The following is a 21,605-nucleotide window of genomic DNA, read 5'->3' as shown; positions in this document are numbered from 1 at the left end:
TGGATCACTGCCCCATGTTGCTGCATGTTCCCACAGGGTTAGGGTACTGGGGAAAGCACAGATATATTCATATAACACATCTGCTTTGCTACCACAGCCAGTGTACTATTGGAAGTACTATGGACTGGATCTGCTCCCTGCCTTTTACAGCTGTGACTTAAATCACCCTCAAATCAAGGATCTAAACCAGCCAACACTGAACTGGGGCAGACGAGCTGGAAAAAATGCACTGAGATGCTTTTATTTAAATAACAAGGACTTAAAAATTCTGAGTTTTAATACAAGTTAAATACAATACAGTGAAAATATCAGCTTTTATAGTTTTGCTTGTCTTCATACAGCTTATTTAGAAATTCAATATATTTTACAGCTTATTAACAGTGACACCTGATTCTAACTGCCTGAGCTGCATTTAATAGCAATAGATTGTATAAAATACTGTGATATTAAAAAAGAAAAAAAAAAAAAAAAGAGCTGGTATACTGTACAAAAATATTTTTACAGTAGTTTGATATCTAAAAATCAGATTAGCTGCATCTGGAATTCACGGTAAAGTGTCCTCTCTCAAGAGGAACTGGTGGATAAATTGCTGAGCTTTCCTCTTTTCCGCTATATCAGGCGTAGGATGTCCAGGAGGAGGTCTAAGTAACAAGCCACCAAATATACTAGCTGCATTTTTAAGAGAGAAAGAAAGAGAGCACCAGTCAACAGTGGGCTATCAAAAGTAATTCCACCAACCCCACTCAGTCAAAATGAGAGAGAGCCTTGTTTCAGAATGGGGTGAGATAAAGCTGACCACACGTGCATCTCTTCTGTGTTCCTTTACAAATTTTTGTCAGGCTACTGCAAGGACAGTGTGTTTCTGTGGACTGTTTGATAATTAAATGCTTCAAAACAGCAGAAGCCATGACTGCAAGCACTTTGGAGAAACAAGTTCTGTTATACAAACTGAAACCCCCCTCTGAACAGAATAGTTATTTCGCTCTCCTTACCAAGAATATTCACATCCAAATGGTTTTTCCCTGAATTTTTCAGTAGTTCTCGTAGAAACGCCATTAGATATTCAAATACATTTTTATGGCATTCTGGCAGCTTAGAGATAATCTGGGTGGAGAAAACAAACATTTATACTGAAGAAATGGCAATGGCTTAGCAGCTTTATCTACTACCTGTCTGCAAACACAACAGGAACAGCTCGTAATAACCCAAGACACATCAGTCCTAGATCCATTCTATTATGAGATGATTAAGTTTCTTAGAGCAAAAGCCTGTTATTTGTCTAGAATAAACCAGTCTGCTTCCCCCTCCTTCCAGAACAACAGGAACAGCCTCCCAGCGATGCTGGCATTACCTGGCTGCTCAGCAGGTAGTTGTTGGCACACTCCAAACAGCTGTTGTAGAATCTGTAGCAGATGACCGGCTCTGGCAGGCTTTCCAGGAAGAGCAGCAGGGCCTCTGCTACCGAGTGGTTGCTGCCAACTGATCCAAAGATGGTTAAGGAAGAGGTGAGCACAGTATGGTCTATTTTGGTAGTATTTCTGCTGAAACATTAATCATTGCTTAGGTCTCCAGGAACTCCTGTTGTCCACAGCTTTGAGTCCACATAGCAAACTCTGTTTCCATGGGCAGTCAGACACTTACACAGTTCATCAATGATCATTCATCAGCATAGCAAAGACTCTGCAGAGGCATTAGTACTGATTACAAGTAGCAGTGAAGAGCTGCATATCTCAGTTACCATGAGATGAGAGACAGCAATTGTCAGACAGATGAGATTGAGAGAGAGCACAGAAGACTGATAAAACCTTTTTTGGCTTAAATCTTTTGTTTGGGCAAAGTGAGCCCTACCAGACATCAGTCTAAAAGGATACGGAGGGTATCATGCATTCCTTTGTCCAAACAGTCTCGTATTTGCTCAAATTCAGACCTGAGGCCTGGTTGCTGAAACAGGTCCTCCTGAAAAGACCACCATCAGTCAATCTCAAGGAAAATAAATATTTGGGTAAATAAAGCACTGTCATTATAAACTGGCTGGAAAAGTCTCCCTAGATTGGTAGTTATCAGCACCAATCTCACCATGAATAGTTCTAGTAAGGTTGTGGGACTGCAATAAAAAGCAATGCAAAAGGACAGCTGCTGGTGCATGCCACGCACAGAACACTGCAACTCAGGGTACTAAGATCACTTATCTCAAAAATGTCCTTTTCTTACCCTTTACCATTGGCCAAATATCACAGTTAGCAACGGCTGCCATTACCAACCAGTATCTTGTCCAAAGCTAAACGTAATTCAAACAAATTATTTTGCAATTCCAGCACAAGCACTGCCAACCTGCTGGGAAGCGTTGCGGTATAGATGATCCACCATCATCCACAGCTCTTTGGGAATTTCCAGAGGCCTTTCAGCTTGAGTAGCAGCATCACTTGTTTCCAGCGGCATCAGGGTCTGAGAGAGGGGAGGAAAAAAAGGAGCTGGTCAACTTCTTGTTCAGCTCTGCAGATTGCTTCACAGAGCCTACACCTAAGAATAAATACTTGTTACAAAACTGTGCAGCTTCACTGACTAGTCTTCATACAAGACAGGTCCAACAGGCACATTTGTATCAAAAGTGCAGGCAGAAAGAGCAAGCTGTTCTCAAACACGCCTCATGTACACTCAGCTCTATAGAAACATTACATCATGCCTCACATATGCACACATCTCCATTTAGTGTGGGAAAAGCCAAAGGCTCCAGAGAAAAGATCTACGTTTAGAAGTAGCACACCTTTTTAAACATGCAGGCAGAGCAAACAGTGCCTTGCTGTCAGTGATCTACGTGAAATGGGTTGCTTCATCCATGTGAAGCATTACTGCAAGGTGTGAAGATGGCACACTAGGGAGCACAAGCTCTATCAGTATTCTCAGACTATGGACCAGGGAAGTGAAAGAAGGCTCTGTAGTAACAGACAGGACTTAACCACCTAGTTTTAATGGTTCCTGTGGGATCAGAAGGGAAGCTTATATTTAACTCACAAGGTTCTGAATGGATTCTGCTGACATGTCCTGAATCGGTTCTCGCATGTAACACAGTGTATGAATGGGAGACCCGAAGCAACTGGGCAAGTAGTTTCCTGTTACAGACAGAAAATAATCCTTCCCCCTGTCAAGATGCAAGACCAAGATATCTTCAAGTTTTTCTTCTCCAGAGTTTAAGCGTGTAGCTGTTGATTTATTAACAAACAGCTCCAACTCAATCGTGATCTCAGAATCTGCCAAAATGTAAGAAAACAATACTGATTAAAACATGGTATTAAACCCATAAGCCTGTAAAAAAGCGTAACATTGTCAAAATAGCAGAGAAAACTAAGCCAAAAGGTGACAACATTAGCTCATTAACTTGAAATGAACAATGAGGAGCTCACCTGGTAGCAGAAAGCCCTTACTAGGATTAGCTATCAGCCACTCCTTGCAATAGGTTTCCTCATCTGGCTTGCTGATAAATTCAAACTGGCAAGGCACTTGTCCATTGCGGATTGTAAACTTCTCTATCTGTAGCTGCATGTATTTAACATCCTCAAAATGGAACTAGAAACAAACGTCAATCAACATCATCAGCCAATCCCCCCTTGCCAAGCACCACCAGCAATTCCTCATATTCCTGTCCCACAGTTTAATCATTAAGCAGCAAGATATCCAGATTAACCCTCTTGCTCCCACATCCCACCTCTCCCAGGATTAAATAGGATTACACTTGCTTACAATGTATGCTCAAGTCATTTGCATTAGTGTGCACTTTAAAGCCAATGCTCCCCTCAAATAACCTCAATGAAACCTGAGAACAAGATAGCTGTAGCCTCAAATGTCTCAGTTGCTTGTCTGTTTTAGTTCCCCACACACAAAGCAAATGCTGGTTTTGTGACCTTCTCCAAATCCCTCAGTATTTTGCATTTTATGTTTCTAAGAACAAGCAACAGCAAGGGGCACAAGCTGCCCTTTTACTCTCTCACTCTCCACCTCAGAGAATATCAGAGCTGTGCATTTCAGCTAGTACCATGAATGAAATTTGCCTGCACCTAAAGCAGAAACAAATAAATATTTCAAGGATTTGTAAACAGAAAACAGATGAAACTCAATATACTGATTCTTTGGAACCAGACCCCACGCTCTAGTATCCATTTAACATACTTCTACCACTAGAATACGCTTCTGGTGTAGGAATAGAGAGGCTCAATGTGTCCAGCAAGTCAGGGCAGATGAATATACCCTACCTCTCTCTGGGAGAGAGTCACTGAGGGAATGTTGGCATTCTCCATCTTATCCAGGGAGCGCACTATTTCCTCAAAGACTTTTCGATAGAGCTCCTCATTCACAACCTTCACCTGAAAAGGACACACACAGCACCAATTGGTATTTACTGTGCCTCTACAGGAGAGCTGTAACACAGCCTGAAACATATGAAGTGGTTCAATTTTAATAGTACACTAGCACATGCAACACATTTGATGAACAGAGCCACTTGGAGCACTAATACTCTTATTCCTCCTCAGGACCCAACAATAAAGGACCTTGCTACAAGTAGCATATAACTAGCAAGAGTCACCCAGTTTTGGGGGCGTTTTTTTTTAGGATTAGGGTTACAATGTGTGGCAACATATTCCTGGGCTGTCAATGATGTGGCATGGCTGCACTGCAAGCTGCTGTGAAAATGAGAAAAAAAAGCAAAAGAATACTCATAAATTATTCTGCCAAAGTGAAGTATCACTTAATACAACCCTAGTTTACTAAGAACAGTGATTCCACCTCAATATATTACCTAGCCCACCTTACAAGCCATTGTTCTGTGTAGATGCCATAAAAGTGGGGATAATACATGAAAGCCTCTCCCCCTCCTCCCCCTCTCCCCACACACAGGACGAGGTCAGCAGAGTTATTTCCTTAGGTACAGACGTACTTACCCCAATATCAAACACAGAGCTAACTGGCTTATGATCACTGATCTTCAAAGCCATATGACTGCGATAGCTCAGCTGAGCAATGTTCTGCCCTTTCCAGAGTATCCGATCGCACCATGCTGGAACACGACACTTCTCACTAGGACAGAGGTAAAAATTACAGTTTCCAGGCACAGTTCAGGTGGAGTAACACCGTGAGGAAGAATTCTGCTCTCCCAGGGATTCAGGATTTTCCTGACAAGGCCAATTTCTGCATTTTTTTTCACTTTATTTTTACCACCTTCAGTGACAACATTAGCCATCGATGTCATCACATACAAAGCAATCACTGTACCTTGTGTCCCAGTCATCGCAGCCAGCATCATATTTGTATGTTGGTTGGAAAGAAATCTCTCCCTCTGTAAAGCCTTCAAAGACCACTTTTGCATTCATTTGCCTCTTTAGCTACAAAAGAAAAAGAGAATTAAATAAGCTCCAGCACAATTCCCATATGAGCTAAATGGAAGCACCGAGAAGGCTAAGGGGCACCTGCAGGTAGGCGAGGGAGGCATCAGTACCTGGTCATACTGGCAAAGCTCTGAAAATGCTTTCTCATCTACAAGCTGCTTCACTTTTGCCACATCCAGTTCCTCCAGCCGATAGTTGAGGTCACCCAACCATAAGATCACACTGAAAGAGAACGTAGACAAAAGCTACTCTTTCTACCTTGGCTACTTTTAATTCCCATTCTGCATGTTTGTCAAAATCTCTTACTAACTGGTGCTTTTACTATTCCTCAGTGACTAAATCCTACAACCCACTGAGAACATTGATGCATATTATTGCCCCATTCCCACTTGATGCATGAAAATAAAACAAGGCCTGGAAAACTGCAAAAAAGCAAGCGATTGCCAGAACCCTATAGGTGACCACTGTCAAAACCAGGATTATAGTAAAGCCTTTCTGGCCCTTCCAGACTAATAATCAGATTGCTAGCCACTCGTCTCGCATCCCTGTGAGAGAACCTTACACCCCACCATGTTCCTAACACTCTGTCTTGCCACCTGCAGTGAATCAGATAGTCAAAAGGGAAGCATACTCATGTTTGCTAATAGTGAGAGGTGGCAAATTTGGATCCGATTGGCAGAATTGCATCCGAGAGCAGATGTCTTTGAAGTCCTGGTTCCTCCGCTCATATTCCTCTGTGTGAGCTGCAAGGTGAGAATTCACAATGCACACACTAGTGTTATGGAATTTAAACCTTATGGCAACACCACCTTTGTTACCCTGAAAGATAAAGACAAAGACACTGGTCAGAAGCTTTTGTTCTGTTCACAACAGATGAATCCAGAAATGAGTTAACAGCAGTGGACAAGCCAGAAGACACTGAGGCAGGCCATTTAATTCCAGAAGGAGGAAAAGGCTGAAAACCCAATTGGTGATAATTGCTTCATGAATTTAAGCCAGGAACTCATGTGAGGATTTCACACAGCAACAGAACATGGCAAGCAAATTTTTAGAACACAGTTTGTAATGCAGGATTTAGTTAATACGAAATTAAATTCAAATCAACAAGGGAGCTGGTCAGTTGCTTCAGCAAGTCCTGAAACCTGTTTAGCAACAAACAAGACCTTTCAACACAGACAATAAAAAAAAAAAAAAAAAAAAAAGTGGAGGAGGAAGTACACAGCTTAGCTGGCCAAAAACACCTCTGCCAAGTTATAGCTGCAGTGTTCATGAAACTACATCCAAAGGGCACAGACTTTATTCCAGTGATGCAGAATGGCAAGAGGCCAATAATTCAACAAAACTATAATCTGGGTAGACATGTTTCTTCTACTCATGTTTCCTTGCATTAATTGCTTTGAGCAAAATCACAGCCAGCATCAAGCTACATGGGAGCAGGGCCCCACTCAGCCCAGCTCATGTAATCAGGAAAAAGCCTCCAAGGAAGCTTCTCCCACAAGGTCTATGAGCTTTTGAGAACACACGGTGGTTCCCTCTAGCAACAGCCTGAGCTATCACAGAGACGGGACTCTACGTTTCTAAGGCAGCTGCCTCCTTTAGCTAGAGGAATAACCACTACATCTAAGGAGTGGAGCTCCCCAGGGCTCTCCTAAGTCTCACCCCTTCTCACGCACAGTTGTCATTCTTACCATCCTCCCCATGATGCCAGTTCCCACAGTCTCAATTTCCACCTCGGAGATGTTCAAAGCAAGGTCAGCTTTCACATACAACAGAAGCATTATTCCCACAAGCCGCACAAGTTTCACCTGAAAAATAGATCCTGTTGCATTAAATCCTAGAATGGGAGAAGGCACATTGTCCCCCAGCCCAGAACAAGGGTCAGCAAAACACAGATGAAGAAGGAGAGTTCCAGGCTCATCCGACAGCCCATCTCGCCGCACAGTACACAGGCACTCCATCAGCACAGCACAAGAGGGAGCCAGGGACCAACACCACAGTAAAGGAAGCCGAAGCCCAAAGCAAAGGCCAAAACGCAGGCAGCCCATAGAAGGAGCTTCCCTTAAACAAGCGACAAGAGACAAAGCAGACCCACGGAGCAGGAGCCAAAACGCAGGCAGTGTTCCTACCAAGATACCTTCACGCCTCGTTCCACCATGCATTATGGAGACAGACATGGCAGATGCTAAGACGCTTCCTACTCACTTCCCCCAAGACAGCAGGAGCTTCATTTATGCATGGCGCCTAGCTGCTCCCTCCTGTCCTGCCCTCTGCCTTGGCACCCTGCACAGTAACACTACCTACTTCACCTTCAGAGCACTTCTGACTGAGCAAAAGCTGCAGACAATGAACCTCTGGAAGACACAGCAATTGAAAACAGGAAAAAGCAAAGTGAAAAGAGGCCCAAGTGGAAAACGATTCCACATTCAAACCTCCCCAAAAGCCCAATTTACCTTTGCATATTTGGCATCTGGGTGAAGACTATCAGTTACAGCTTTAAACCATTCTTCTTCCTTTGGTGTGTCATTGAAAAAGAAGGCTTCTTTACTCAGATCAAGCTCCTGGAAACTGCATTAGAAGAAGAAACCCATGTATGCATGCACTTTTTTTTATAACTCCAGCCCTTCCCTCCAGGAAAGAACTAAAACAATTTATACTCACACTAAATTTGTAACTGAAAACTCAAATTCAGTTACGCTGATTTCAGAGGCAAGTTAAATGTAAAGCTAATTGTTAGAATTAAATGGAACAGCATTAAAGATTTTGTAAAACTGCAGTGCCAGAGAGCCCAAACACTACCAGAATAACAGCCCTTTCAGGCTACACAAACACACACTCTAGAGCTGTGCAGCAGAGTAAAGCAACGCAAACATTCCTCAGCTGTGATGTCTTGGCTGAACACCTCATGCTACAGATCACAAGCAAGCAGTCAGAGTCAAGGTTTGGAAGGAAGAGCCAGAAAGAGACACTCACCCCACGCAGTAAATGTCTGGAGGCTCTGCGTCACATCTCAGCCAGGGCTGGAGGCTTTCCCTGGGTGACTGACCATTCACATTATAAGTCCCGATAAAAAATCTGCAAAGAATTCACTTTTGTTAAATCCCAGAGCTGCAAATACCACTAGTATTAGTCCATGTACTTAATAATAATTATGTAGGAGTAACTTGTTTTCAGGAGGGATTAGGACAATGTGACAAAGTCTAAATTCCTACAACGATTTCATTACAGTAGTGTCTTTATAGCCTGTTTTACAGAAGGATGCACATTTTTGCGTAGAGTATAAAAAGACACAAGAACAGAGCTGTGCAGTAGCAGTTCAAAACGATAAATTCATTGAACAACATGCATAAATGGATTTTAACCACAGTAAAGTTTTTGTCCTGATTATATATTTCTCCCAAGCTCTCATGAGCTTAGTAAAACAACTGCAAGGCTAACAGTAAACAGGAGTGAGAGAGAAGGCCAGGGGTGCACAGAATTGATGCATTTCCAGGCATAGGAAACTTATTCCCAACCCCAAAACAAGCTCTTCTCGGGAATGATCATTACCTGAAGTTCTGGATGTACGTGTAGGAATCCTCCCTTTGTACAAGCTGAGATTTAACAATAGTATCTCTGAGTCCAAACTTTGGTTCTGATAAGATTGAAGCCATGTTTGAAACCATTACGTTGGAGGATCGCACCATTTCAGTTTTCACATCGGATTTGACTTTGCTTTGCCTGGAAGGAAAAACAAAGTTGCTAGATGAAGCCCAGGATAAACACACACCCTGAAGAGCTTATTTCTGCTGCTGAGGACGTGATTCTCATTTACCTGTCCGTTTTGCTGATCAGCGTGCAGAATAAGCAAACAAGACTGAAATGAGCATTTCTTAGAACAGCTCAGACCTTCTCTAGATAAAACCAGTTTAACTAACTGAAATAACAAACCGTTCTCCCTAAGCTGGTGCAGCCTGTTGAGTCAGGGCAGACCTTGCTCACCTGTACACAAAGCCGTACACATTTCCTGCTTACTGGAACAGGGAGATGCAGATCTCATCTCCCTCTGCTCAGCCCTTCTGACCTCAGCAGAAGAACGAAAAACTGTTTTTGTGGTGGAAAGGTCCCAGCTCTATCTAGAAAGGAGGTGGCAAAGAGTAGACGGGGACAGAGGTGGTTTTATTTAGTATCTCGTTGCTCTGTGATTTACTGCAGACTCCTTTTGCAACAGTAGTAATGCCACAGCTTGGGAGTTCCCACAAGCAAGAGCATGATATAAATTTAAGGTCAACAACCTACACATGAGTGCCAAGGACGGCACAGAGACAGACTTTGAAGGATATGCAGCAGGGACCACAAAGTCCTGGGAACTGGAAAATGAAACTCTAACATTTTAAGAGTGTATCTATGAGACATGGTGGCCCTAAGCCAAAGCTCTCTGAATTCAAAACAAACAACGCTAGCAGGTCCTGTCCCACCAAACAGCAAAATATGCCCAAATAGGGGGACTAGCAGGACTGGCTCTGAGAGGCAGTGCTGAAATTCCCACTCAAGTTTTGACAGCATGCTTACGCTGAGCTTTTTTTCTTGCTAACTAGAATCTGTGATTCTCTTCCCCAAAACGTTGCCAGCTACTGCTCCAGATCCTGCTACCTCTGATGACCGCAGCTGACAGTTGCCAGCACATGGAAGCAGATAATGCAGCAGGCAGATTCCTCAAGTGTCTGGACAGACCTGTCACGCTGGGACCAGAAAGACCAACTTCCCCATGCGGTTTCCAGCTGAAAACCAGGAAACCCAGACAGAACGCTCTCTGCAATTTGTCTTCCCCTCGACATCAAAATATCAACAGCTTGCCCACTGTAGCTCATTCCGTCTGTACACAGTCATACAGAAGTTTGGTGCTATATATATATTTACTGTCAACAAAGAGCCTCTGCAGAGGGGAGGCATAGCTAGACAGGCAAAGAATCATTGCCACCACGTTTACACCTCACTAGACCCTCCCCAGAGAGCTGATGCACACAAGTATTGCTTCAACTACTTCAACGAAAATACACGAGAAGTGAGAGAGAAACCATACCTGGGAGCACCTTTATCAGTGCTGTCATGGCTCCAGTTCTGATTAACTGCGAGTTTTTTTCCATTCTGCTTGATGCCTTCAGAGCCAACTACTTCTGGAAAAAAAAAAATAAATCAAGTTTCACATGAAACACAAAGTGTTCTTTAACTTATCAACACACTTAGGCAAACAGAAGGGAAAACCAATGGGCAGAATACAGTTTAGACTTGTATGGAGAAACAAAGTGTCCCACAGACTCTCTTTCTGTTTTCGGATCGACTCATCTTATTTTGACAGAACTGTTTGGTGGTGACGCAGCTTCCCCTGCAGAGGAAGGACTTACACCAGCGTGCCATATGGCCACAGAGAGCAGCAGAGCTGCTGGCTCCCTTTCAGAGATAAGCCAAACCAGGTCTGGCACCATAAAATCCAGGGCTTTATACTGGAAATCCAGAAAAAACTAAGCTAATAATTAGCTTTTCCTTTCCGAAGCAAGATGGGAAGTACAAGGAAAGGAAGAAAACAGACTAAACACATTAACATTTAAAGGGTTTGGGTCTCTCTGCAGAAACATAGCAAAGCACAGGAGCCCTTCCCTGCAAAGCAGTGCAGCAGTCACCGTACAAACCTGCCACAACTCAGCAGAAATAAGTGCTACCATGTAAATTGCACGTTCCTAAAGAAGTAACAGGGCAGCTAGTATGCAAATGCAGCTAAATACAGGTGCAACGCTCAACGCGTTATACCACTTTAGCAAAATTTGACCAGCCTCAGCATTTGTTTCACCTATGACATTCTGCTGATAAGTGGCAAAATAACGGTTAAAACAGAGAATTTTGCATGGGGTTTTCCATGCTTAAGGTGCAAAAACAACAATATCAAGGCAACAATACTTCACCCACTAGACTAACGATGATATACAAAATGCTCTTAAGCTTGTAAGGTTTCTATTCATTCAGCTGAGCTTCTCCTTCTGTGAACACTACCCAGAAAAATTAAAGTTTTATCACTGTCATAGTACACTCTCTAGGACGAGCACAAACCAGAAACAGAACTTAAAAGTACTTTACACAAGCACTCAGAATATAAACAAGCTGACAAGAAGTGGCCATATCCTCAGCTTGGAAAACCTCTTCTGCCCAAAGAGCCCTCCCAGAATAAAGACTGTGTAAGAGGATTAATTGGAGGCTGTTTCCAGAAGAGCGCATGATTCAAGCCTCATTACAGATCACACAGGCAAAGTCCTGTGGCAATGAGCAGGAGCAGCCTTTGCTAAAACAAACTCTGAAATTAGCAGTGTACATCTCTGCTAGCAGGAACACGTTTGGCTTCAGATGCAGCAACACCAAGTTTCAGTACTCCCTCAGAGCTCATCCAACCACAAGCATTTCCCAGACACATATTTTAATGCTCTTAAACAAAAGCTTAAATTAATTAAAAATAACTTAAATTTAAGTTAACATTTAAATGAAGGAGATATGCCTGCACCTCAAAGAAAACTGAATGTTTCTCTCTATCTGCAGTTCAGTGCTGCACCACGAAGCGCAGTCTTGGTGAGCTGGGACAGAGCCACGAACTTTCTCCATAGGCATTAAGTGCTTAATCGGAGCTGCTCGAGCCTCTGCATGTTTTCCTGATAAAGACCACGCAGTGGATCTTGACAGCGACAAGAACCTACTTGAACTTTCACTGTAAAGAGCAAAGCAACCAGACAACTGTTGCTTTGGTAGCAGGAAGGGAGCAGAGGTTCATCTTTATTACCCGCAGACGCCAACAGCACTGGGCAGCAGGCAGGAGCTGGTTGTGCCGCTGATGGCAAGGTCTGTGTGCCTGCTCAGTGCTCCTGGCACAGGGAGAGATGGCAAGCCAAAGGTCACAGCCATACATCGTACCTTGGCATTTTAACGTCATGAGCAGAAATAATTTTTCATGTAGGACTCTCTTTAGAAAGAAATTAGCCCTGGGAACGGGCTGTTTCCTGCAGGTAAATTCACATCTAGACACAGGTTGCTCAAGCCAGAGGAAGTCTAGAGGTTAGCAATCTAACGTGGAATACTTTAGCAAGGTTTTTTTATTACCTTATGTAATAATTGAACTGGGCACAGAAATAAAGGGCAATGTGCAGAGATAAGAAAGCAGCAGAATCAGGATTTGCAGCTAGAAGGGACTTACAAAACAAAGCCTTTCTTATTAAAGGTGTGCAGCAGCGTTATAATACTGTTCTACAGCAGTTCGATGTCCCCTCTCTTCAGGATCCAGGCTTAGTGCTGGAAAGGGGGAATTCAATTACCCTTGCCATCAGTTGTGTCAGTCTCAGCCAGCCCACTCTTTGCGTAACGAAGCGTACGCAGCAGGCCATGCGGGACGGCGCTGCGCCTGGCTGGAGGGAAGTCACTTTGTGCTATTTGCTGTTCCAAATGAAGCAAAACTGCAGTTGTGATTGTGACCGTGCACACAGATGGGATTTTAGATACGGGTATTAACTGAAATTAGGAACATAAACTATGGACATTTAAATTCCATTATAGATTCTCTCATTCATTAACCAGCCTTAATCCACAGAAGGTACAACAGACCAACATTACCACTAGCAAATGGCCGCATTCACACAGTATTTAAATGTGATTTGATTTGCCTATGAAAGTTGCTCGCTCAGTGCTCATGTTCGTTTAATGACAGAGCAAGAGCTAGCAATGGGAAACAGCAGACAAAACCTCATTCTCTATCAATTTATATTCCAAAAGACCCCAAGCGATGGCAGAGAGCACTTTCTTCTCCTAATATGAGAAAAAAAGAAATCCCTAAACTCCTCTGACTCAAGAAAAACACAATCAAGCCTTGAAAAGGCAACTTTGTCAAAGCTCAAAGGCACGATTTGATAGGAAAACTACTTTCCAACAAGCTTAAAATTCAAGGACTGTTTCTGTGCTCCAGTTACAACAAAAACAAACCAACAAAGGAAGCAGCTTGTGTTTCATCAGCATGCTTTTAGGGACGTGGTTTAGTGGGTGATATTGGTGGTACAGAGACGGTTGGACCAGATGATCTTGGAGGGCTTTTCCACCCTTAATGATTCTAGGATTCTATGCCCAGGTCTCCCCCAATCAGTTCTAAGCAATGAGTTAAAATGCCATGCCTGAACAGATGTTCCCAGATCCCTTCCTTGGCTCAATCCAATTTGTGCAGTTGCCTGAGGTCTGAGTTACAAAATCCATCCTTTCTCTTTCTCTTTTTTTTTTTTTTTTTTTTAACACACAACTGACCGCGAAATAAAAAGAAGGAACATCAGTGGCACCAAACTGCACCCACGTGAACACGAGGAGCCCAGCCGAGCTGAAAGTGGGTAAAGCAGAAACTGTTCAATTCTGATTTTGAATCCCACACCAACTTCCAGGAATTGTTCCAGCTCTGTGCTGACTTCTAGGAATCGCCCTTTCTCACAAATTCACTTTGTAAAGGGAAAAAAGCAGCAGCAGCAGCAGCGACCGGGGGCATGTGCGATACGCATCGAGCCGGCAAGAGGAAGAGGCCAATGCCACAGCGCAGAGAGCGAGGGCGAAGGCAGCAGCGCTGCGGGACTGCTGCGAGGTGCAGCCAGGGCACACGAAGGCTGGCGATGAACAAAGCCAAGCCTCAAAAACCTGTCAGGCCCTGCAAGCGCTGCCTAGGCTGGCACAGGGCTGTGGTGCCTGGACGGAGCAATCCCATACTGGGCAAAGCTCTTCTGGCAATGCCCCCCCAACGTGATTCTCTTCGCTGCCTGCGATTCTCTGCCCACAGAGGAAGCCCCAGAAGCAAAAGGGCTCTGCAAGACCCCCTCAGCTGCCTCCATACGCCCTAAATTCACTGCCCCAAGCCCCGGAGCCCCCCCGGCCCCTCAGGGAGCTGTCGAGCCCCGTGTCCGAGAGCCGAGCCCTTTCCCTTCCCCTCTCAAAGCGCTCCCCGAGCCCCACAAGCCGCCAGCACCCCCCAGCACCCGGCCGGGTCCCCCCCCGGAGCCACCGCCAGCGGCCGGCCCGGGCACAGCGGCTCTGCTACCGCCGGGAGGCACCGGGCCGAGCCGGGCCAGGCGGCTCCGCCGCCTCCAGCCCCACTCCCGGCCCCCTCCGGCAGCAGTGGGTCCCGCCGGGTCCCCGCAGCTCCCCGCAGCCCCCGGGCTCACCTCGGCGGGGCCGCCCGCCCGCCGACATCGCGGCAGCTCGGCCGCTGCCGGCCCCGCTCCGCCCCGGCCCGGCTCCGCCCGGCATGGGGCGGCTCTCGGGGCCCGCCCGCCCCCGAACGGGGACGGGACGGGGACTGGGCCTGGGCCGCGGAGAGGTGTCCGGTGGCGGGGCGGCAGGGCCAGGGGAGGCCGCTGACAGCTCTGGGAGAAGCGAGAGCCTGCCCCAGGGCTCCGGAGATGCCCTAGAGCCGTCCCTGAGCTTCCCTAGGGCCCCGGAGCCATCCTGGAGGTGCTCCAGAGTCGCTCCGGAGCTGCCTCAGGGCCCTAGAGATGCCACAGACCTATCCTGGTTTTGCTCTGGAGTCGCTCCGGAGCCGCCCCAGGGCCCTGGAGCTGCCCTGGAGCTGCCCCGGAGCCATCCCAGGAGATGCCCCTGGGACCCAGAGCACTCCCCAGACCCTGCCTTCCCGGACAGAGCAAAGGTGACAGCCCTGGGCACAGAGATTTGCATGCTTGTGTCCTCCTGGAGCAGTACATGCCTTCAGCACGTTTGATAAGGGGCACAGAGGAAGATGCTGGTGGGAAAAGTGCCAGGCTGTGAGAAAAAGCAAGAAGGGGGTGAGCAGACGCAGAGCGTCTGAGGAGGCAGCTTGCGGTCACGCAGGGCACGCAAAATAAATTTCCATGTGGCCTTCTGAGTGCACAAGTGCATGGGTTGGTCACAGCTCAAAGTGCTGCTGAGCTCTCTGATGCTGCACAATCGTTACCCTTGCAAAGCATCGCAGCTCAGCACCAGTTTCAGCAGCAGAGACTGATGCTCCTCTTCCTCACAAGCCTACAAACACAGGCCCCCAGCCAGGCTCCCTGTGCCTCTAACACCAAGCACACGGCAGAGCTCATACCTGGGCTGCACCTGCTGATCTCCTGCAGGAACATGCGCGTGTGGGAGCCAAAGGGCAACCGCACCATGAGTTGATCGTCTTCTGAGCTGATCTGGACTGTCACATCGGAGCCTGTCAATAATGGGAGGAGAAGAACTCATGGCTGGTGCTGCCAAGCACTCAGAAACACCCAGCGTTTTCTGCACTCTGCAGCAGCTGGTACACACATGCAGACTCCATCAACAAGTCTCCCTGGGTCTTCGCATTTCTTTTTCACGTTTTACATGAGAATGCCATTTAAAAATATAAAAATCACTGTTTGTAATACTTTTTGTTCCATGCATTCAGTGACAGAGAACGCATTTGGTGGCCACTGCAGTAGGTGCTAAGCAGCACCATGTCCACTGATGCCAGCCCAAACTGCTGCTGATGCCGGGCGTTTGCCATCACTGCTCTGGTACCGTCCCACCCAAATGCCTCCAAGACATTTTGTAGATGTTGTCCTAGCAGGAAGATATGTAACAGTCTCTGCACGCTCCACTAACACGTGGTTTTGCTGGTCACCCTCGTTACATCTCACGTGTTGTGATAACAGACACAAATAGCTGTGCCTGAAAGTAACCCTGGGAGGGCCGATAATTGATCTTTCAGCAGCTGTTTAAAAACATTTGGAGAAATAGTTACTCTGGTTGAACAGGGGTAACAATGCTCTGTCAGCATGAGCAGAGTTAGGGCAAACAGCTCACCCAGTAAGACAAGATCCCCTTGTTCCACGGCACACACCTACAGAGGAGTAACCTCTGTCTACAGCCCAGAGCACAAAAGCTTGTCCTTCAACCCCGCTGCATGCAACTGGTGCAGGGCCTGGGGATTTCTAGAGCACTGACACTAAAACAGCAACAAAACTCACCGATGACATGAAGGTCGCCGTCAGGTATCACTGCAAAAGCAAAAGAAAGTTCAGTTACAAGCAAAGCAACAGGATTGCTGACTACAACAATACTCCGAGGCTGGGGAGCTCAGCAAGGTCCTCAGGCCCCAAGTGTTCCCTGCAAGTGTGGGGATGGGCAGAGCAGACCTGCCGGGGCAAGAGGCTGTGGGTGATGCTTGGTAGGACACAGGGCACTCTGGATTGCAGAGCAATTAATCTGGCGGGGCCCTTCCAGCTATGCCATGTGATTCATAAACTTCACCAGGGATTATAAATTGAAGAGAAAATGAGAAGGATTGAGTAATCTCAAATTTCAGCCAGCAGAGCAACAAAATATAGACTCCAAATCCTTCCACCCCCTTCTTCGGAGGTGGTCACTACACCCCCAAAGTGCATTTGTACCTTCTTCCACTGCAAACCCTTCTCTGATGGGGATGACTTTCTCCAGCCAGACATCCTCAGCGGTTATGGCCATCCGCCGGTGACTGTATATGTAGATCCTGCAAGCATGGAGCAGACACAGAGGTAATGCCTCCTCCCCTCCAGGATCTGTGCAGGTATGGGCAGACCCTGTCCCATCCATGAACAGCTGCCAGCGTGGCCTCATCAAATCCCCAAGCAACCTCTCCGCCACACACCCACCATCCCTCTTGCTCTGTCATTTAAATAAAAACGTGTTTGTGTTACTGGCAACATGCACCAAACCCACACCTGTAGGGCCTCGTTAGCGATCCGTACAGCACAGCAGGAGAAATGCCAAGGCACAACTCCTTCCAAGCAGTGCTCTGTCAGACCTCACCCTGGTAGGATGCGCTTTGGGATAGGAAGGGATTTCAGGCAGTTTCCAAGGCCTACAAAAAAACCTATCAAGCTGTGCTGCAGCCTCTCCTCTTGCCAGCAGCATCCCCCTGCCCGCCCCGCTCTGGCACCTACGCGTGCTCTCCGCAGCTCTCCACCAGGCCCAGCAGCCGGCTCTCCACGCTCTCCCCACCAGCCAGGGTTCCCTGCACGGCCTTCGGTTGGGGTCAAGGAACAGCAAACAGCGATGAGATCCTGGCGGGGCCTCCTCAAACCGGGGTGGGCCCGGAAAAGGGAGGAAAGCCAGCATCACCGCGGCACAAAGGATATGATTCGACACGTCGCTCCATCGGCCAGGGTCTCCTGGATGGCCACCGACTGGTCCATGCTCCGCGCCCGCGAGGCGAGAGCCAGTGGTCCTGATCAGGTCCCGAAGCAGGCGGGGAGCAGCAGCAGCAGCAGCCCTGGGGTGATGCCAAGCTCCGCTATGCAGCTCAGCGAGGCTGGACCAGGACTGGGACCGAGATCAGGACCAGGACCAGGGATGTGGCCACGCTCCGTATCACAGAAGCTCCCAGGGACCCCTCACTTCTCCTCCTGCTCCCAGCTGGGCTCTTGGGGCCGGAGGCGGCCGAGGCCCGCCCCGCTCCCGGCCTGCCCCAGGCGTTCCGTTAACCCTTCACTCCGGGAAGGGCCCGAGCCCAGCTGCACGCTCCCGTCTTGGGCGCCGCTGTCACCGGAGGGGTGGCTGGGGGGGGGGGTCCCCAGGTGCCAGGGGGCTCCGTGACGCTGTCCAGAGCGGTCCCACCCAAAGCAGAGCACGGCCAGCCAGGTCCCAAAGCCCCAGGAAACACGCCGAGCCTCATTTTCCGGCCCCGCTTGATGAGCTCGCAAACGATTTTTACAGCTGGCCGCACGCAGTTCACCGATATTAGAGGGTGAAAAGCCGGGGAAGGGAGCAGGAGTGATGGAAAACAGCCAGCAGAAGAGGGCGAGGAACTTCCCTGAGCTGAGGATGCCCCGTGTGTCCTGAAGGGAAGGGGAGAAAAGGAGAGGAGGAAGCTTTGGGGTCGGTAGCAGGCTGGAGAGGCTAATTTCCTTGTGAAAGGGGAGGGTCTCTTTTTTCAGCAGTGCCTTAAATTATTTTTCGTTAAATTTCAAGCCCCAGCCGGTGAGAGCCAACTTCTGAGTTCCAGCTTTAATTATGCAAATTAATTACTGTGGAGTGTGTAAGCAGGTGCTAGGAAATGTCACCAGACAAAGTCGTTTGCATACTAAACAGAGGGGAGCTTGGTCTAAATCAGCTCTTCCCCCAGATGCAGAAGTGACAGCCGAATTCTAGCAGCTATAAAAAAAAGCAGCGGTGTTTGCTAAAGCCACCGCGCCGCTGCCTGCCTCTCCCCTCCCTCCTCTGCACTCCTGCAGCGGTACAGAATGGACGAGTGCCTGCAAAGAGGAAACAAAAGGAAAACAGCTCGAAATATCTGCTGCAAACTCCGAGCCTCTATTCTCAGGAGAAATGGCATGGTGCATGTTGTTTTGAAATAGAAAAAAGCTTCGAGCTCCAGCCTGTTTTCACTTTCTAGCGATACGCTGCCTGTGTGGCCTGAAACGCTTGAAAAAAAAACCCATGCCCCAGCCCTTGTGCTGCGGTTTGGAGGCAGCAGAACTGCAGGCGGATGGAGGCAGCCCTGCAACGTGGAAGGGGCTGGCTATCGCTTCAGGCAGCCTCTTCTCGTCCAGTCCCACATCCGCTGCGTGCAGCTCTGCTTAAGGGCTTCTGAAGTGAAGCCTTCCTGCTGGTGGAAGCACGAGGGTCCCAGCTCTGGAGGCTGGGGTCCCCACCTATCACCCCCAAACACCCCCAGTTAGGGACCCAGGGGACAGACGTTTCTTTATTTTTATTTTTGCATTGTTTTCCCCTTAAAAGAGAGCAGTGACAGAGGACAGCAGACTGTGTGCTTGCAGGAGTGGCAGCACCTTGCCACCACAGAGCTGCCCACCAGCTGCCTGTGGTGCAAGAAGGGGCTGGGGAGCAACAGGTCACGGTACGGGCTCCTGCTCCTGTCTCTGCTCTATCTTTACGCATAGAGAATCATAGATATGAAACAGGGTCATCTAAACCACAAGCCACTTTTAGCTCAGTCCCAGTTTCCTGCCTAAGAAGTGGAGATGAAACAGTTAAGAATTGTGCCTAAACAGACAGGAGGCTTTAGGTACAAACTAAACACTAAGTGGGTGTCCAGAAAGGCTGCAGGGAGAAGCAGGTTATTAAATAGAGCAGACCTCGTGCCTTCACTCAAAGCAGAGGTTTCTGCTTTTTAAGGCAGTTTAGCACCCTCTTGCTCCTACACCCAAGGTCCCTCCATCCAGCCCCCGCAGTCCCAGCAGCGCAGGTGAATGTCTTCAAGCTCTGGGCCCCCTTGCTCCTGGCACAGGGATGCAGCTGAGGGCGGTGGACGGTGACCGTGGCTGAAGCCAGAGAGGGACGGGACCCTACTGAGTGGGGTGACCCTCCGCAGCAGGGGGCAGGCTGTGGAGCCCCTGCCTGCCGCTTACAGCCGGAGGGGAGTGGAGACCCCACGGTTCAAGATAAGGATGGCCCCGCATGCCAGGAGCTGCAGGAGCGGGGTCAGAGGCACCTGCCCAGCACCGTTGACGTGAATTTTGCCATCCAGCTTCAGGCAGCTGGCTTTTGGTGTGGCAGAGCAGCACTCCTGGTAGCAGGCACCCTTCACGCCTTTAGCACAGACGGGCTTGGCAGCCTTGCAGGCTTTGCTGCATCCTGCCACAAAATCCAGGCCTGTCTTCTTCATCTGGAAGGAAAAGAGACATTAGTGGTCGTGCCTGGCCTCCAGCATTCACATCGTGGGGACGCATGCATGCTCCTGGGCACAGCCCAGCTGTCCTGCAAGGCCGTACCTGACAGAAGTCATACCCAACAATGCATCTAGCAGTGGCCTTCTTCCCCTTGAAACATCCATCCCCGTGGCAGGAGAAGGCTGCACAGACTTTCCCCTACAAGACAGGACCAGAGGAGACACTGTGCTTGTTGGTGCAGAGAGCAGGATGCCCAGGACAAGAGCCGGACCTCAGGCAGCCTGTTCCTGGGGGCCCTTCCCAAGCCCCCCTGGCTGTATTTCAGTATTTGTGCCATCTCAGGCATTTCACACGCAGAGATAAGCCCTCCATCTGACACCGCAGGAAACCTCACTGAAACACCACCACAGCAAACAAGTTTCAAGCTGCCTTTTCCTTCCTCTTAGCAAGGCTTTGCAGAGACGAGCACCTTCCCCTCCCCATCGCTCGGGTGCCCCAGCAACACGCTGCACCCATGGGTGCTGTACAGTCAGCTCAAGCTGCTTGAACCAACACAACTGCTGGGCTTGGGACCCTTACGGGCTCTGTCTCTGCAAAGCTCGTTAAGGATTTTTTTCCCCTTTCAGAGGCAGCTTTTGTAAAAAGAGCGAGCATGGAACTTCCCTGGAAGTACCTACATTTCGGGGGGGAGGCCGGGGGGTGGTGGTGACGGTGGTCGTGGGCGGCGTGGTGGTGGCTGGCAGGTCACCTGCAGACACGAGAGGAGCCTGGTGAGGACACAGCCCATGCGGGAACCACTCGTGAGTGGAACCCCAGAGCACAGGAATCGCAGCGACGCAGCCAGCCCAGCCTAGTGGGCTTTGTGCACCCGCCTCCCTCGCGTGCAGCAGGATTAACCCCGGACCCCCAGCCTGGTTGAGCCCCGCAGGCAGTTACCGTAGGAGCTGGCATTGAGCTGCAGGCAGAGCGAGGTGTTGCAGCACTCCAGGGCACACTGCTGCAAGCTCACGCTGCTGTTGGTCCTGCACGGCTCCGCGCCGCACGCGCTGCTGCACCTGGCTGTGTAGTTTGTGCTGGAGAAACGATAAAGCTGCAATAGCAGAGCCAAAGGAAAAAAAAACACGCTAGAAGTGTGAAGGGATGCCACCACGAAGGTGTAAAAGTGACTTGACAGACTGCAGCAGAGATAAAGGGAAACAGACTTGCACAGTCACAGCCCCCCACGCCCTGCCTCGGTGACCTCCGTACCTCGCAGAAAGTCTCGTTGTGGCAGGCGGCCGTCTCGTTGGCGTAGGCTTCATCCTGGTAACACCGCTCCCCAGAGCACTGGAAGCTCTGGCAGGTGAGCTGGAGGGAGAACGTGCCAGGAGATCACCATGCAGCAAAGCCTCCTCCTGCAGCACCACCATCATCATCATCCCTGCCTGAACGGCTCCCCTTCTCCACCCCAGGAGATGTTCTCAAGGGATTCCCGGCTCGCACGAGGGACCAGGTGGGTAAAGAGCCTGGTCCTGGGGCTGTAGCATCCTGGCCAACATCCCCCTTCCCTTTCCTTACCCGTGTTCCTTCTGTACTATTCACAGAGGCGTTGGCGGCC

At 48.6% G+C, this 21,605-nt stretch overlaps 1 protein-coding gene across 4 annotated transcripts; it reads right to left on the bottom strand.

The window, feature by feature from the left end:
• Positions 1–216: 216 nt before the first annotated feature.
• Positions 217–18,283, bottom strand: INPP5B (inositol polyphosphate-5-phosphatase B). Of its 4 annotated transcripts, none has more exons than XM_035345765.1 (22): positions 17,519–18,283; positions 17,324–17,403; positions 16,793–16,890; positions 16,370–16,399; positions 15,481–15,591; positions 10,438–10,528; positions 8,925–9,095; positions 8,349–8,450; positions 7,829–7,943; positions 7,067–7,183; positions 6,010–6,197; positions 5,489–5,600; positions 5,266–5,375; positions 4,935–5,070; positions 4,248–4,358; positions 3,402–3,564; positions 3,013–3,248; positions 2,332–2,445; positions 1,872–1,956; positions 1,352–1,479; positions 993–1,104; positions 217–669 (listed from the first exon to the last, which is right to left on the bottom strand). In XM_035345765.1, the coding sequence occupies exons 1-22, from the start codon at positions 17,573–17,575 to the stop codon at positions 545–547; spliced, it is 2,592 nt and encodes an 863-aa protein (XP_035201656.1). In that variant the 5' UTR covers positions 17,576–18,283; the 3' UTR covers positions 217–544. The 4 variants fall into 4 exon arrangements, with proteins under 4 accessions (XP_035201656.1, XP_035201655.1, XP_035201657.1 ...); XM_035345764.1 differs by having other exon boundaries at positions 10,438–10,531; positions 17,519–18,282; XM_035345766.1 differs by lacking the exons at positions 15,481–15,591; positions 16,370–16,399; positions 16,793–16,890; positions 17,324–17,403; positions 17,519–18,283 and adding an exon at positions 14,579–14,681 and having other exon boundaries at positions 10,438–10,531.
• Positions 18,284–21,605: the final 3,322 nt, after the last annotated feature.

This window comes from Oxyura jamaicensis, chromosome 23, assembly GCF_011077185.1.
Source record: "Oxyura jamaicensis isolate SHBP4307 breed ruddy duck chromosome 23, BPBGC_Ojam_1.0, whole genome shotgun sequence".
In the NCBI taxonomy this organism is placed as follows: Eukaryota; Metazoa; Chordata; class Aves; order Anseriformes; family Anatidae; genus Oxyura; species Oxyura jamaicensis.
This window is presented reverse-complemented; position numbering and strand designations above follow the sequence as displayed.

What these genes read in the sequence shown, in the direction of transcription:
- INPP5B (XM_035345764.1), bottom strand. Translation starts at nt 17,575, where the DNA reads ATGGACCAGTCGGTGGCCATCCAGGAGACCCTGGCCGATGGAGCGACG. An exon ending in ACTGATAAAGGTGCTCCCAG is followed by an intron (nt 9,096 to 10,437) that starts GTATGGTTTCTC and finishes TTTTCCTTCCAG; the next exon opens with GCAAAGCAAAGTCAAATCCG. An exon ending in CAGATGCCAAATATGCAAAG is followed by an intron (nt 7,184 to 7,828) that starts GTAAATTGGGCT and finishes TCTATTTTTCAG; the next exon opens with GTGAAACTTGTGCGGCTTGT.